The sequence below is a fragment of the Oryx dammah genome, unplaced genomic scaffold (genome assembly GCF_014754425.2).
Source record: "Oryx dammah isolate SB20612 unplaced genomic scaffold, SCBI_Odam_1.1 HiC_scaffold_11164, whole genome shotgun sequence".
Taxonomy (NCBI): Eukaryota; Metazoa; Chordata; class Mammalia; order Artiodactyla; family Bovidae; genus Oryx; species Oryx dammah.
Window position 1 is genome coordinate 1,005,747 of NW_024080557.1, and position 15,162 is coordinate 1,020,908.

Consider the following 15,162-nt stretch of genomic DNA (forward strand, 5'->3'; position numbering starts at 1 on the left):
CATAACATAGAAATATTCCATTCCATCCATTGCTGAGAAATACTGTTATGCCTAGAGATTTTATAGCTATCTCAAGACCATGAGAGAGGAAGTCCAATAACTAAGCCAATATGCTAAGTATTGCAGGACAGAGATGGAAAAAACCTGGGTCAGGAATGATACAACTGAACCTTTGCAATAAACAATGCTTAAAGCATCTTACTCAAAGATTCAATGTTATGTGGGGCAACATATTTTTCTTACTGCTTATGCAGTCATGAATTGGTTTTCTGTTACTTGCAGGTGAAAAATGGAGAAGGAAATGGCAACCCACTTTAGTATTCTTGCCTGGAGAATCCCAGAGACGGAGGAGCCTGGTGGGCTGCCGTCTATGGGGTCGCACAGAGTCGGATACGACTGAAGCGACTTAGCAGCAGCAGCAGCAGCAGCAGGTGAAAAAAATTAATAGTAAGTATCTTTCTTTACGGCTTCCCTGATGGCTCAGCAGGTAAAGAATCCACCTGCAATGCAGGAGATACAGGGGATGTAGGTTCAATCTCTGGGTCAGGAAGATACCCGGGAGGAGGAAATGGCAACCCACTCCAGTATTCTTGCCTGGAAAATTCCATGGACAGAGGACCCTAGTGGGCTACAGTCCACAGGGTCACAAAGGATCAGACTCAGCTGAGTGACTGAACATGCACATCTTTTTTTTAAAATTCAGCCACGCAAGTCAAAAACACTGGCTGAAATTCTAGAAATTACGTGTGTCCTGTCAGTTCTGAAAAGATTAACTTCAAATATACAATGAAAAGAAGAAAAATTTAAATATTCTTACTTGAATGCCAGCTCCCTCTGGCACTGTGATCTTCCATACACAATTCAGATTGTTGTCATAAGGCTCAGGGTATCCAGGAGACAAAATAGTCCCTTTGCGCTTAGTTAAAATTCCACCACACGGTACTGAAAGTAAAGCGATCCATGAGAGCAAGTTAATTCTAATGCAAAGGATTAAAATAAGTGCAAAGATAATCAATAACATAGATATTAGACTTGCAAACATAATCAAATCATATTATGCTTTACAACTCAAAAGAACCATGAAAATTTTCTTCCTATAGCACACACACACACAAAAAGAATTAGACAACATAAAAGAATAACTTGGCGATAGCATATCTAAAGTCATTCTATAATTAACTCAATAATAGCATATTATTTGTATATTACTAAAATGTTCATTGAGACAAGTTAAAAATTGTTCATATGTACATAAAGAATTTTTGAATAATTATTTTATATTTATTATTTTCTCTTCATATATCTTTTGAGTAGTAATAAAATCCCTTTCAGAGTAATAATGACAATTATGTTATAATTACAATTACAATAATTACAATTATGTTATAACATTTATATAGAGCCCATATACCAGTACTCTTCTAAACACTTTTACATATTTTACCTTATTAAAGCTTCCCAACAATCCAACAATATATGAATAAGTATCCTCCTCATTTTACAGCTGAGGGAATGGAAGCAGTAACAGTTTAAATAACTTTCTCAAGATCACATAGCTAGTCAGAGATGAAGCTGGAGTTTGAACACTGGTAGTCTGGCTCCACATTCATGTTGTTCAGTGTAAAGAAAATACTAAAAATGGCAACAGTCTGGTTCCTGCCAGTACAACTACTACAGGAAAGAATATGGAGACTTGCTCTGAAGACAGTAAAGAGTTTTAACACTTTTTAAAGGTACCAATCATAAAGCAAAATTCTTACACTGCTGGTAGTATCAGATTGACTCTGGGAATGACCAAACTTACAGTTTTAAATACTGTGTGATGTTGGACATGTCCTTGAATCTCTGAAACTCAGATGCTTTATTAAAAGATAATGCAATTTTTTTCAAAGAGGCTTTTGTGGAAAGTAAATAGATATTATAATCTACATGAAGGGGCTTCTCTGGGGCCCAGTGGTAAAGAATCCATCTGCCAATGCAAGAGAAACAGGTTCAAAGCCTGGGTCAGGAATAACCCCTGGAGAAGGAACCGGCAACTCATTCCAGTATTCTTGCCTGAGAAATCCCATGGACAGAGGAGTCTCAAAAGATTCAGTCACGACTTAGCAACTAAACAATAACAATGCACATAAAGAAGCTTACACACTGCTCGAAACATAGTAAGAAGTCAGTAAATTATATTTTCTTTTGCTATAACTATTGTTGTTTTATGTTCTAATGATACTATGATCCTTGGACATGTGTCCTAATCTGGCTTTAATGATGAAATATCAGAATATATTTTTGTAATAATTTCAAAGGTAATTATACAACTTTGCGTCACTTCTAAAACTGAATGCAAAAAATCTAGGGTAATTACTCAAAACAATGCTACAAACTTTTTACATTTTCAAACTTTTAAATCAGTGTGATAAAGTATTTTTAAAGAAAATTGTAGCTCATCCTCCTTCTGATCCTTTCAATTCAAATGTTATCTCTCTGTGACCTACACCACCTTCTCATTTCTTTTTAACCACCGCTCTTCTGCAATGGCATCTATTACCATGTCATCTACATACTATGACTCCAGTGTTAGTCGCTCAGTAGTGTTTAACTCTTTGCAACCCCATGGACTGTAGCCTGCCAGGCTCCTCTGTGGGGATTCTCCAGGCAAGAAAACTAGAGTGAGTAGCCATTTCCTTTTCCATGGGATCTTCTCGGCCCAGGGATCAAACCCAGGTTTCTGGCATTGCAGGCAGATTCTTTACTGTCTGAGTCACCAGGGAAGCCATATACTATGATTACTAAACATTTATCTCTAGCCATAACTTCTACCCAGAGTTCTACAATAATATGTCAACTCAATATCTCAAAATTCACACGTCCAAATCAAGATTTTTGAAATTCTCCCTGATCTATACTATTTGCCCTCTCAGTAAATATTACTGCCTAATTCTTAAGCCAAAAATCTAGAACTCAATTCATCTTTCTTTTCAAATTCACATGTACATCTATATTCAGCCTATCAACAAACTATGTCAATTCTATTTTAAAAATATATCCAGAAGTTTACCAGTTCTCATCACTGATCATGATCTGCCAATCTAAATGAACATAAATTTCCCTTCCACTTCCGCAATAGGCTTCTATTCAGTCTTATTGCTTCTACACCACCCCCATCCCTTACATTAGCCACAGTGGTTTTCCAGAAACTGAGATCGTATCTTCTATAGCTCAGTGAATTTCCATGACTTAGAAAAATTCTAACTGTTCTAACCTTTGAGGCACCCTATGACTTGGGCTCTGCTCTGCCTCTCCCAATTCTTCTGTCATTTTTGCCATCATTCACTCTGTTCTTGACACCTGAGATTATTGTTGTGGCTTGCTTACCTCTTTGACTTTCATATATCCCACCCCTCTTCATTCATCTCATTTGGATTTAAAACAGCAGCATGCTCTGGATGTCTTCCTCTAACCTCCAGCCTCTGCTCTCTTTTGCTCCATAGCATTTACCATTATCTGAAACAAAAGTAAACTCCCTAAGGGCAGAGACCTTATCCTCTTCGTCAAAGCTATGTGGCCAGTGCCTAGAATAGTGCCTGCCACTTTGTTGTTATTGTTCAGACTCTAAGTCGCGTCAGACTCTTTGCAACTCTGTGGACTGCAGCATGCCAGGCTTCCCTGTCCTTTGTTATCTCTCGGGTTATGCTCAAACTCATGCCATTTGAGTCAATGATGCTATCCAATCATCTCATCCTCTTTGTCCCTTTCTCCTCCTGTCTCCCATCTTTCCCAGGATCAGGGTCTTTTCCAATGAGTCGACTCTTCACATCAGGTGACCAAAGTATTGGAGCTTCAGTTGTTCCAATGAATATTCAGGGTTAATTTCCTTTAGGATTCACTAGTTTGATCTCCTGGCTGTCCAAGGGACTCTCGACAGTCTTCTCCAGCATTACAGTTTGAAAGCATCAATTCTTTGGAGCTCATTCTTTTTTTATGGTCTATCGCTCTCATCCATACATGACTGCTGCAAAAACCATACCTCTGAGTATATGGCCTTTGTCTCTGATTTTTAATACACTGTCTAGGTTTGTCATAGCCTTCCTTCCAAGGAGGAAGCGTCTTTTAATTTCATGGCTGCAGTCATCATCCATGGTGATTTTGGAGCCCAAGAAAATAAAGTCTGTGACTGTTTCCACATTTTTCCCAACTTTTAGCCATGAAGTGATGGGACCAGATGTCATGATTTTAGCTTTTGTAATGTTAAGTTTAAAGCCAGCTTTTTCACTCTTCTCTTTTACTCTCATCAGAAGTCTCTTTAGCTCCTCTTCCCTTTCTGCCACTAGAATGGTATCTTCTGTATGTTTGGGCTTCTTTGGTGGCTCAGACAGTAAAGAATCCACCTGCAATGCAGGAGACCTGGGTTTGATCCCTGGGTTGGTAAGATCCCCTGGAGAAGGGCATGGCAACCCACTTCAGTATTCTTGCTTGGAGAATCTCCATGGACAGAGAAACCTCACGGGTTACAGTCCATGGGGTTGCACAGAGTTGGAATGTTTGAGGTTGTTGACAGCTCTCCTAGCAATCTTGATTTCAACTTGTGATTCATCTAACCCAGCATTTTACATGATGTACTCTGCATATAAGTTAAATAAGCAGGGTGACAATATACAACCTTGATGTACTCCATTCCCAATTTTGAACCTGTCAGTTGTTCCATGTCTGGTTTTAACTGTTGCTTCTTGACTTGCATACAGGTTTCTCAGGAGACAGGTAAGGTGCTCTGGCATTCTCAACTCTTGAAGAATTGTCCACAGTTTGCTGTTATCCATAGTCAAAGACTTTAGTGTAGTCAGGGAAGCAGATGTTTATCTGGAATTCTGTTTCTTTCTCCATGATCCAACGAATGTTAGCAATTTGATCTCTGGTTCTTTGCCCTTTTCTAAACCCAGCTTATACATCTGGAAATTCTTAGTTCACGTGCTGCTGAAGCCTAGCTTGAAGGATTTTGAGCACTGTTGGCTAGCATGTGAAATGAGTGCAATTGCAGGGTGGTTGAACATTCTTTGTCATTGTCCTTTTTTGGGATTGGAATGAAAACTAACTTTTTCCAGTCCTGCAGTCACACTGAGTTTTCGAAGTTTGGACATATTGAGTGTAGCACTTTAACAGCATCATCTTTTAAATATTTAAATAGGTCACCTGGAATTCTATCACCACTAGCTTTGTTTGTAGTAAAGCTTCCTAAGGCCCACTTGACTTTATACTCCAGGATGTCTGACTCTAGGTGAGTGACCACATTATCATGTTTATCCAAGTCATTAAGACCTTTTTTGTACAGTTTTTCTGTGTATTCTTGCTACCTCTTCTTAATCTCTTTTGCTTCTGTTAGGTCCTTATGATTTCTGCCCTTTATTGTACCCATCCTTATATGAAATATTCCCTTGATATCTCCAATTTTCTTTAAACGATCACTCTAATACTTGGTAAACTAAATAAATTCTTGAGTGACTGTCCATCTGTATAAATCTTATGATTATGTAGTTACTTTTTTTTTTACCATTCCTGCATCATTCGTTTCTACTTGTATTTTTCTTAAAAAGCCATATTTAATTCTACTTTACTTGTTTTTATTTTTCCCAAGAAAATACATTATAAGTGTGTTCCCAGATATACCACATAATAATGTTTTACAAAGTTTTATATCCTTTGTATATTACTTATCCTAATATTTCATTTCTATTTTAAAAAGAATGTATTGTATATTTTTAATATCTTCTAATCAGTATTATTCAATATAACACATAGATTAAGAAAACAGATTTTAGAATCAAGCAGCTTGGGTACAAATATTAATTCTTTTTTTTGTCTCAAAACCATAGGGGTTTCACTATCTATCTGTAAAAGAGAGAATATTCTTATCTACCTCCTGGTGTTGGTGTCAATATTAAGTGAGATAATGCTTAATAACACTTCATACAAATACTAGTCAGTGCTATTCATTATTATATTTAATAAATTTTTCATGATTGAACAGATGAGTGAATCAATGAATGAAGATTCAGATACTATATGTATTTCTTCATCTCCACTGAGAAAAGACAGTGCGGACAAGCGTTGCCATGGATCCAATACAAATAAAAATAGTTCTTTCTGGGTCTCTAAAGGACTTGAAAAAAACAAAGCTCGATAAGAGTGATGGGATAAGCAGCTAATTAAACACTTCTGCCAAAGGGAGGTAAGTGGCATGTTCAGGAGCTTTTCAAAAGATACCTCCCACTAACAGAAATACTTATGCCTAAGGCCATATGTTGTCAGAGCTATTAGTGGCTACAGGGGCTTATTCAAATCACAGAATCTCAGAGAGAGGAGAGTTTTGGGTTTTCAGATACTAAAAAATTTAAGAAATCTGGAGTGAAATAAGGTCAAATTTGGAAGATAAAGTTCAGTCTTGAGCAAGATTATCAAGTTTACCTCTGTTCAAAGTTCAACATTCTTATAAAAACATTATTGTGCTTTATAATTTACCTAAGAACTAGTTGATGAGACAGATTTGCACAAGAATATTAAATATTATTTTCTTATACAGGTTAGTTAAATTTGAGAATTACCTAATTCAGTATCTGACCATTTTAACTATAAGTACAATTTCAATATCATGTCTAATGCGGCTGCTTTCAAGACAACCGTTTAATTTCAATATGTCAACTTTTTCTAAAAAATTAATGAACATTTTATTTTGTTCTACTATGACAGAAAAAAATAAAAGTGTTGATAGCAGTAATAAGAACTGTGAAAGTCAAACAATTATATTTGAGATGGAAATCACTAGAAATGTAGGTCACTGCTTTTATTGGCTTTCAATTGTTGGATGCTCACTTGGCCTAAGCTATCACCTGAGTATTCATTGAACCAGTGAAGGGAAGGGAAATAGAATCATTATGTATAATACTCTGTAATAGATTAACAATGATTATATTTAAACTGTAAAATATAGATAATTTGTTCTTTCTCAGAATAAAATTACCTATACACTATGAAAATCTACTGTGTATGTTTTACCTATGCCTCTTTCTATGGATTCTCAAGTGTCTTGTAGTTTCAAGATGGCTTGTAAAGGTCTAAGCAAGTGAACTGAGCAAGAATATCACCATGCAGTGCAAGGCTGAAGTTGAAAAAGCATGGGTCCTGGACTTGGGAAGTTGGTCAGTTGTTCTATCTCTATAAAAATTTATGAAATTATAAAACTTATCTGCTAAAATCCATTCACTGAACAAATGTTTATTGAAAACCTCTTGTATGCCACGTCCTCTTTTTGTTGAGCAAAAAATAGAATATACTGACAGGAAGAGGAGGGCAAGAAAGATTAGAGAAGCATCCTGCTGCTGCTGCTAAGTCACTTTAGTCGTGTCCGACTCTGTGCGACCCCATAGACGGCAGCCCACCAGGCTCCTCTGTCCCTGGGATTCTCCAGGCAAGAATACTGGAGTGGGTTGCCATTTCCTTCTCCAGTGCATGAAAGTGAAGTGTGAAAGTGAAGTCGCTCAGTTGTGCCCGACTCTTAGTGACCCCATGGACTGCAGCCTACCAGGCTCTTCCATCCATGGGATTTTCCAGGCAAGAGTACTGGAGTGGGTTGCTATTGCCTTCTCCAGAGAAGCATCCTAACTATATATAATCTGGTGAATGGTTGCTGCTTAAAAACAAACAATCAAAAAACAGAATAAAGATATAAAGAACAAATGAAGGATGAGTAGAAGAAAATTACTTTAGATAGGATGGTCAAGGAAGATATTCAGGTGAAAACTGGAATGAAACAATGCAGTAAGCCCAAAAGGTATCTTGGGGATGATTTTCCAAGGAGAAAAAATAGAAAGTCCAAAGACTTTGAAGCAGTTAGAATTTTATCCCAATAACAGAAACTGAAGTGAAGTCGCTCAGTCATGTCCGACTCTTTGCAACCCCATGGACAGTAGCCAACTAGGCTCCTCAATCCATGGGATTTTCCAGGCAAGAATACTAGAGTGGGTTGATGAACACAAATTACAGATAATTCTTTAATATCAACCTAAGATAACTCTGCATTTGACTCATATTTGAATTAAGACATCAAGCCTTCTCTTTTTCTGAATTTTTGAATACTTAAAGACATAATCATTTTTTGTCATAACATTTAAAACAAAATATTTATAGCTAAAACTAGAAATGCAAAGTATATTTCCATTTATGTAAAGACTAGCAGCAGGATCAAATGGTAAAACCTAAAGTGAGCTATCATCCAACTGTCATTTAGAATCTAGTCCTTGTCTCAGAAAAATCCCATATGCCCTTCTGTTATATATTCAGTTTTCTGGATTTATACATGCTCTACAAAGTATACATTACTTTTTAAGTGACATAAAGTAATATGCCCTTTTTGTGTGATCTTGTCAGGAAACAGAAGCCATCTGATAAAATGTTCTATCTCTAAGTATGCACTTTCAAACCAGTGCAACATAAAAGGTAGTGTGTTTTATGTTTAAAGACCCACCATAGATGCACTCACATGTTTGTCAAAAAGCCCAGGTATCTAGAGAGAAATGGACTTTTGACAGAGAGTGTGTAAAGGATCCTGAGTCCCTCATCTTTTCGCGTTAAAAGTAAAAAGTGAGGCTGAATTCATCTAGCTAGGGATGACAGTCTGTTAACATTTACTCCTGATGTTGCATGTCAGCCATGACAAGGTCTCAAAGTCTTTCAAAGGCTTTAATGCTTGATAGAAGCTTCTGCACTTGCTGAAATGAATTTATAGTCAAATGGCCTGATCATCTTGTTCTTTACATGGATTCTTATTTCTTACGGCAAAAACACCAGGATTAATCAACTGACACATTTGACATATGGAAAAGCTTTGCGATAATCATGTAGAATAGGGGTTTTCTTCTGCTTTAAACAAAAATGTTTACAGTGTACAGTTCTTTTTCTCTGTTTTCCATCACACAGAATATTTTATTTTTTTCTTATTTCCCTTTCCTCTTCCTAAACTATTGTTACATGTTTGTTTTTTTTTTTCTTCCTTCTTTAATGTCAGCACATTTCTCCTTTTTATCTCTTTCCTCTTTCTAATAATATCATCATACCTTTATGGACAAAATAAAATATAATATTTTGGATAATGTAATGTTCAAATGTTGATTAAACATATATTTTTCAACCAATTAGAATAATGGTAATCATTATTTTAATTTCAAGTCTATTTTTATTTTAGACCTTTAGACAAACACTGAAACCAAAGCAAATCATGAATATATGCCTATTGTTATAAGTCTGCTCCTTTTAAGTCAACTGTCCTTAAATTTATAAATTGATGGAAAGAAATTTCACAACCCCTAAATAGAATATTCTACTAATTACTATTATCCTCAAGAAAATTGTCATTATATTTCCCTCAAGCCTTTCTGAAAATTTTTAACTGAGAAAAAAATCTTGCCTTTAAGGAACTAAATTATCAGAATTAGAAAAATTAATAGAAGCCCATGCTTTTAGACCTTGCCAAGATGCAAAAATCTTCAGCAGAAGATAATCTTTACATATAATAACTTTAAAGTGTTATTAAAACTACATATCAACAGATTAAAATCAATAATATCAAATCCTTTATAATACTACATAGAAATTCTTTATTTGAGATCCAATACTTTTAGAATTGAAGTTGTATGTTCTGATTTTATGGTGGAGAATTTGGAAAGCACAAAAACAACTTAATTTTTGAGTACTTATGTGAGTCCAAGAACTTAGCCAAGGCTTTAAAATATGTAATAGCCACAGTAAATCTATAACTTCCCTGTTTTGTTGATATGGGAATTGAGAATCAGAGATTATGCAAAAATTTTCAGGCTCATGTAGTAAGTAATTCACCACAATTTAGTGTTAAAGTCAAAGCCTATTACTACCCGAGACTCAATTGACCCTTATACTGAGAATCTACTACAGCTCCCAGTTATGAAGACTTTATTCAGTTTTTTATGATTTCTTACAAATTTTTTCCATTAATTAGGATACTGTTGTGCATATGTTGGTTCTTCGAACACTCTAAATGGACAAATGAATGTTTTCAATAATATTTAAAGATTAATGAACTAGTTTATGCCTTTCCATAAGTCTCTTTATCAATCTATTTTTATAATTGTCTTGAGGGAATTTTCATAATATATATGAAATGAAAGGAAGATAGCTACTCATTCATTATCTTCCATTGTATGGTATTAATATTTTCTATCACTATGTACATAAAGAAACTAAAAGTGACAGAGAAATGATATAAATAATTACTGAGAAAAGTGAGGCAGAAATAATGATTGATTCCTGATATTTGGAAAGCAATATTTAAAAATCCACTCTAAGGCTAAAGAGATTTATTATCTTTTGTCTTTCTTCAATTATTAAACTGAATTGGAGCAATGTAATTTCTGATTTATGCATATTGTATGACTAATTTTGGCCTAGACATAAAGGAACATTTCTCTCAGCTCATAATCTTTTAGAATAATTAATTTATTCACATTTTAAGGCTATGAACTCAATATATAGTGTGGTCATAAGGAGGAGCATTATCTATTTTCTTTTATGAGAGTATAAAAGTATATAAAGATCTTTTTGTTCCATTAACCATAGCTCTATGCTAGGTGCAAAAGAGGAGAAACATCAAGTGCAAATGATTTCTCCTCCTTTGCTTGCTGATTATCAAAAATATACTTTAATAGGTTAAGAAATTCCATGTTATAAAAAAGAGATAGAATTTGAATTAGGAAATTAGCTTATCAGTCAAAACAAAAGGAAAACACTCTTCTATCATGCACATTGAAGTACGGAATCAGAAAATATTTTCAAATCCTGCTCCTATGTTACTACTTATTAGGCTGTGTCGTTTTTAAAGAAAACTGTTTTACCTCTCTAAGACTCAGTTTATTCATCTGTAAATTCTGAGAGTAACTTCTCCATAGGTTTGCTGTAAGAAGTTGATTAAATATGTGTTTATTGATAAATTACTCAGAATGAAACCTGGCAAATGGGAAGTGTAAAATATAGTCATACTAGAAACTGGTTATTTAGTTGAAAGAGAAGAAAGTTGAGGAGTCATTTTCAGCTTTCCAGTGTTTAAAAATACTTTCTGTATGTGGTTTTCAACAAATAAAAGAAAAATAAAAGAACAGTTCCCATTCCATTTACTGTAGAAGGAAGAATCAGATTTTTTGTTGTAAGAAAAATATTCTGTGAAATATGCAAGAAATATTTGTTTGAGGGAGTGGTGATATCAAGTTCCTATAGAGACCTAGATCCCACATTTTTGTTTATGATAGGCCCAATTTGTACCATTCCGGTTTATTTTTTTTATTTATGATGGTCCTAATTTGCACATTTTCCAAGCACAATTATTAATGATGTTCTTATTTGAATGGTAAAAGATTTAAAGCAGTTTTGTCCTATACACAGTATGTGTTATATAAATGCATATCACCAAACTTTATCTTTACTTCTTCCTCAGTAGAAATGAATAACTTCCATATCATTTCAATTAAAATCTGTTTAAAATACATTATTCTAATTAAGTATGAACTAACATTATATTAATCTCTGTTAAAATATGGTAAAATATGTTTTTAAATGTTAAAAATAAAAGCTACTTACAATTTCTTTTCAGGTATGGCAGGATGTGTTATTAAAAATAGATTTTATATATTTATGAATGTACATGCTATATTGTTTATATGTACACTCATGTCTTTTCTATCACAAAGTAGAGAATTGAGATTATTAAAATAAAAACAAAATTTTACTTATCTTTTATTTTAAAAAAAACCTTCCTCTCATTTTCCAAACTCATGCTAATAAAACTTTAATGAGGAAGAACTCATTAGAACTATTTCTTAACCTGAGATTAAGCTTTACTACTCTTCTTTTAGTTTTACAATATGTAATTAAAAAACTTAATTTCCAGACATGCTCTTAGAACAAAGAAGAAAGCAACTTCACTACAGTCTACATTTTCCACATCCATGAAATTCTACAGGATCCAAAAGTCATTGTAATGATCCTGAAATATGATAGGATTCTAAACTATTGATATTTTTGTTGTTTAGAAAATGTTTTAACTGCTTCAAATAACTTAGCAGAGCTAAGTTTATAAAGCTTGCATTTTGTTTATCAACATAAACTGTATATGTGTGTTGTGTGCTCAGTCCTCAATCATATCTGATTCTTTGTAACCCCATGGACTATAGTCTGCCAGGCATATCTGTCCATGAGATTTTAAAGGTGGGGATAGGGGAGTGGGTTGCCATTTCCTTCTCCAGATGATCTTCCTGACCCAGGGTTCAAACCCACATCTCCTGAATTGGCAGGCAGTTCTTTACCACTAGTGCCACCTCAGAAGCCCTGGATATAACATTACAAAAATAGTTTCAAATAATGAGATTTGACTAATCCTATTGCCATCTACCCATTTAAAGTGTTTCCACTTATATCTGTGAAAGACTGGGAAAATTTCTTATTTTATATTTTATACATATAACTTAAATGGGTCTTCTCTGGTGGCTCAGTGGAAAAGAATCTGCCTACAGTGTAATGAGATGCAGGTTTGATCCCTGAGAAAATCCCAGGGAAAATCCCCTGGAGGAGAGCATGGCAACCCACTCCAGTGTTCTTGCCTGGAGAGCTTCCTGGACAGAGAAGCCTGGTGGGCTAAAGTCCGTGGGATCTCAAAGAGTCAGTACAACTTAAGTGACTAAGCATGCATGCATGTAACTAATAGAGAAAAGGAAACAAAAAATGTATTAATGTGTATTTTCTAATTTCTTTGCTGATAAAACATATGCAGAAAAATCAATCTCTGTGACCTTTAAAAGATAGGTAAATTCCTTATATATTGGCATAGACATCTTTGCATAAATTTTAAAAATGAAAAGTGCTTATTTTAAAGGATGGTGGTATCTAATAATTCCATATTAATAGCATTCCAATTCTGTATTATTGGAAATATATATGTATATTTTCATTGATTGCATCACACCTCAATTGCATCAAATAGCCACTTTAATTTCCATACTTAGATACATCATAAAAAATAAAGTATTAAATATTGACAGATGTAAGATAACTAATTTTGATATATAATATGTACAACACAAAGCATACAAATTTATAAACTTACCAATACAGGTAGGTAAGGAATCATTCCATTGGGCCAAAGAATTTGGCACTGTATCACACCTAATTGCAATGGATCCATGGAGAATATATCCTGGGTTACATTCAAAAAGAACCAGTGAACCAACTGCAAATTCATTGCCAATCCTTCTTCCAAACCTTGGTTCAGGTACAGAACTGCACTGTGTGGAACTTGTTCTAGGAACAGCTGTGTACAAATAATTGTGGATTTTAATTTCATGTTTGGTAGAGAAATACAGGTTTCAAAATGTGACTATACAAACAGATTCCAAAGAAATCTTCACTAACTCAAGCTTTAGCTAACAATTTGAACATATTTATAAAAGTTTAAAATTTCATACATAATGAAATGAATAAATTCAAAATGAATAAATATTGCTATTGTCATTGAGATTTTTTATTTTATTTTATTTATTTACTTTCTGTTTTTCGTTTTACCATACTTTTATCAATATAACAATGTAGCATGAGCAAAGATATTTCAATTTAAGGAATGGTAACAGGTACATTTTATTTTCTTTTTAAATAGGAATGCCAAGCATACAAAAAGCAGATGTCAGGTTATGTAAAGCAATGTCAATTTTTTAACACTATTTGCTCCCTAAAAACACAGATTTTAAAAAAGCAAAAACAACACTTGATTAATTTCACAACATATTCATAAACTTAGTTGTTCAAAACATGTTTGTTATTGATGAAGACAATAACTACATTCAGGCTAAGCAGAATAGAAGTCAGACAGATTAACAACAATAGAAACTTTATTTTAATAATCATACAATATCAAATTTGAAATTCCTTTTAGGTATGTTCTTCAATCGTGTTTTTTAAGGATAGAATGATAACAGGATGTTTTTTCTTTTTAAAACACATACAGATGGGATTAAGGAGTTTGACAATAGTCCAAAAAATGATAAGATGAATTCCAAATAGATTCCTGTTATGTCACTTGAGTGAAAATAATTTCATTTGTTAGAGTGCCTTTTAAAAATCATAATACCACGCATTGTTACAGAGGGACTATTATTAAGAATGAAATAGTATAATATTATAGTCAATATTATAATTAGAATAAAAGGGTTTAATAAGAATATCAAATCACAAGTGTTTATAAATTTATTTGGAATACAGTTCAAGATACATTTGAGAATAACTATATTGATCATATATAATTCAAACAAAATATTCAGATGATAGATCTTAATTTAGTTTTATATAATGTGGAAGTTTGTCTATTATAAGTGACAAAAAAAACTATGTAAACTGACTTTGAATTGCACAAAAATATTTAATAATCATGAAGAAAGTTTGAATTCTCCTAAGAGAATGAGAAACTACAATTTTAGAATGGAGTAATGATTTCCTTGGCATGTCTAAGTACATCAGCACAAAAAGTTTGTGCATTCTTAGAGTGCTAGACTATAAGGAAATAGAATATGTAGAGTGAAGCATTGTCAAAAAAAAAGATGTTTTAAAAACAGTATGTTAAAAACAAGGAAGAGCATGCAGTTTGCTTGAGAATGATGATGGAAGCAATAGAATTTTTTTGACTTTGGAAAAGTAATAATGCTTTAATAATGGGGAAGGGGAAAAGGCAAAACAATTTTTTTTTAAAAGCACACAACTTTTATCTGTCCTAAATGGTTATGAGGCTCTCATAATTCCACAATTCTGAACATAGCATGGAAACTGATTACATTCCTTAGTGTGTTTCTATGCTACAGGGTCACTTACCTTGATAAACAAAGTGAAATCCCTTAGCTGTTATTGGTCCAACTGAAGTAAATCGAATTGTGATCTGATTACCTGAACTCAGTGGAAGTGATTCTCCTACTCAACAAAACAAACACTAAGATATCATAAATAATTTCATTCAGTAAACCTAACAAATTATACTAATTTACACTGTCATTTGAAAACATCAATCTATTCTCTATTAAATTACTTTAATATATTCTACCACTGACAATATATTAT

General features: G+C 33.7%; 1 protein-coding gene across 3 annotated transcripts in view; it reads right to left on the reverse strand.

The window, feature by feature from the left end:
* LOC120860724 (CUB and sushi domain-containing protein 3) overlaps positions 1 to 15,162 on the reverse strand; it is a 1,429,922-nt gene that overhangs the window by 166,698 nt on the left and 1,248,062 nt on the right. For 2 of the 3 annotated variants that reach the window (XM_040236473.1, XM_040236472.1), the window contains 3 exons: positions 14,920 to 15,015; positions 13,169 to 13,372; positions 818 to 942 (listed from right to left, as the gene is read on the reverse strand). In XM_040236473.1, coding sequence (XP_040092407.1) covers positions 818 to 942; positions 13,169 to 13,372; positions 14,920 to 15,015 — 425 coding nt within the window. The remainder of the gene's footprint in view (positions 1 to 817; positions 943 to 13,168; positions 13,373 to 14,919; positions 15,016 to 15,162) is intronic. The other variant, XM_040236474.1, reaches the window with a different exon arrangement.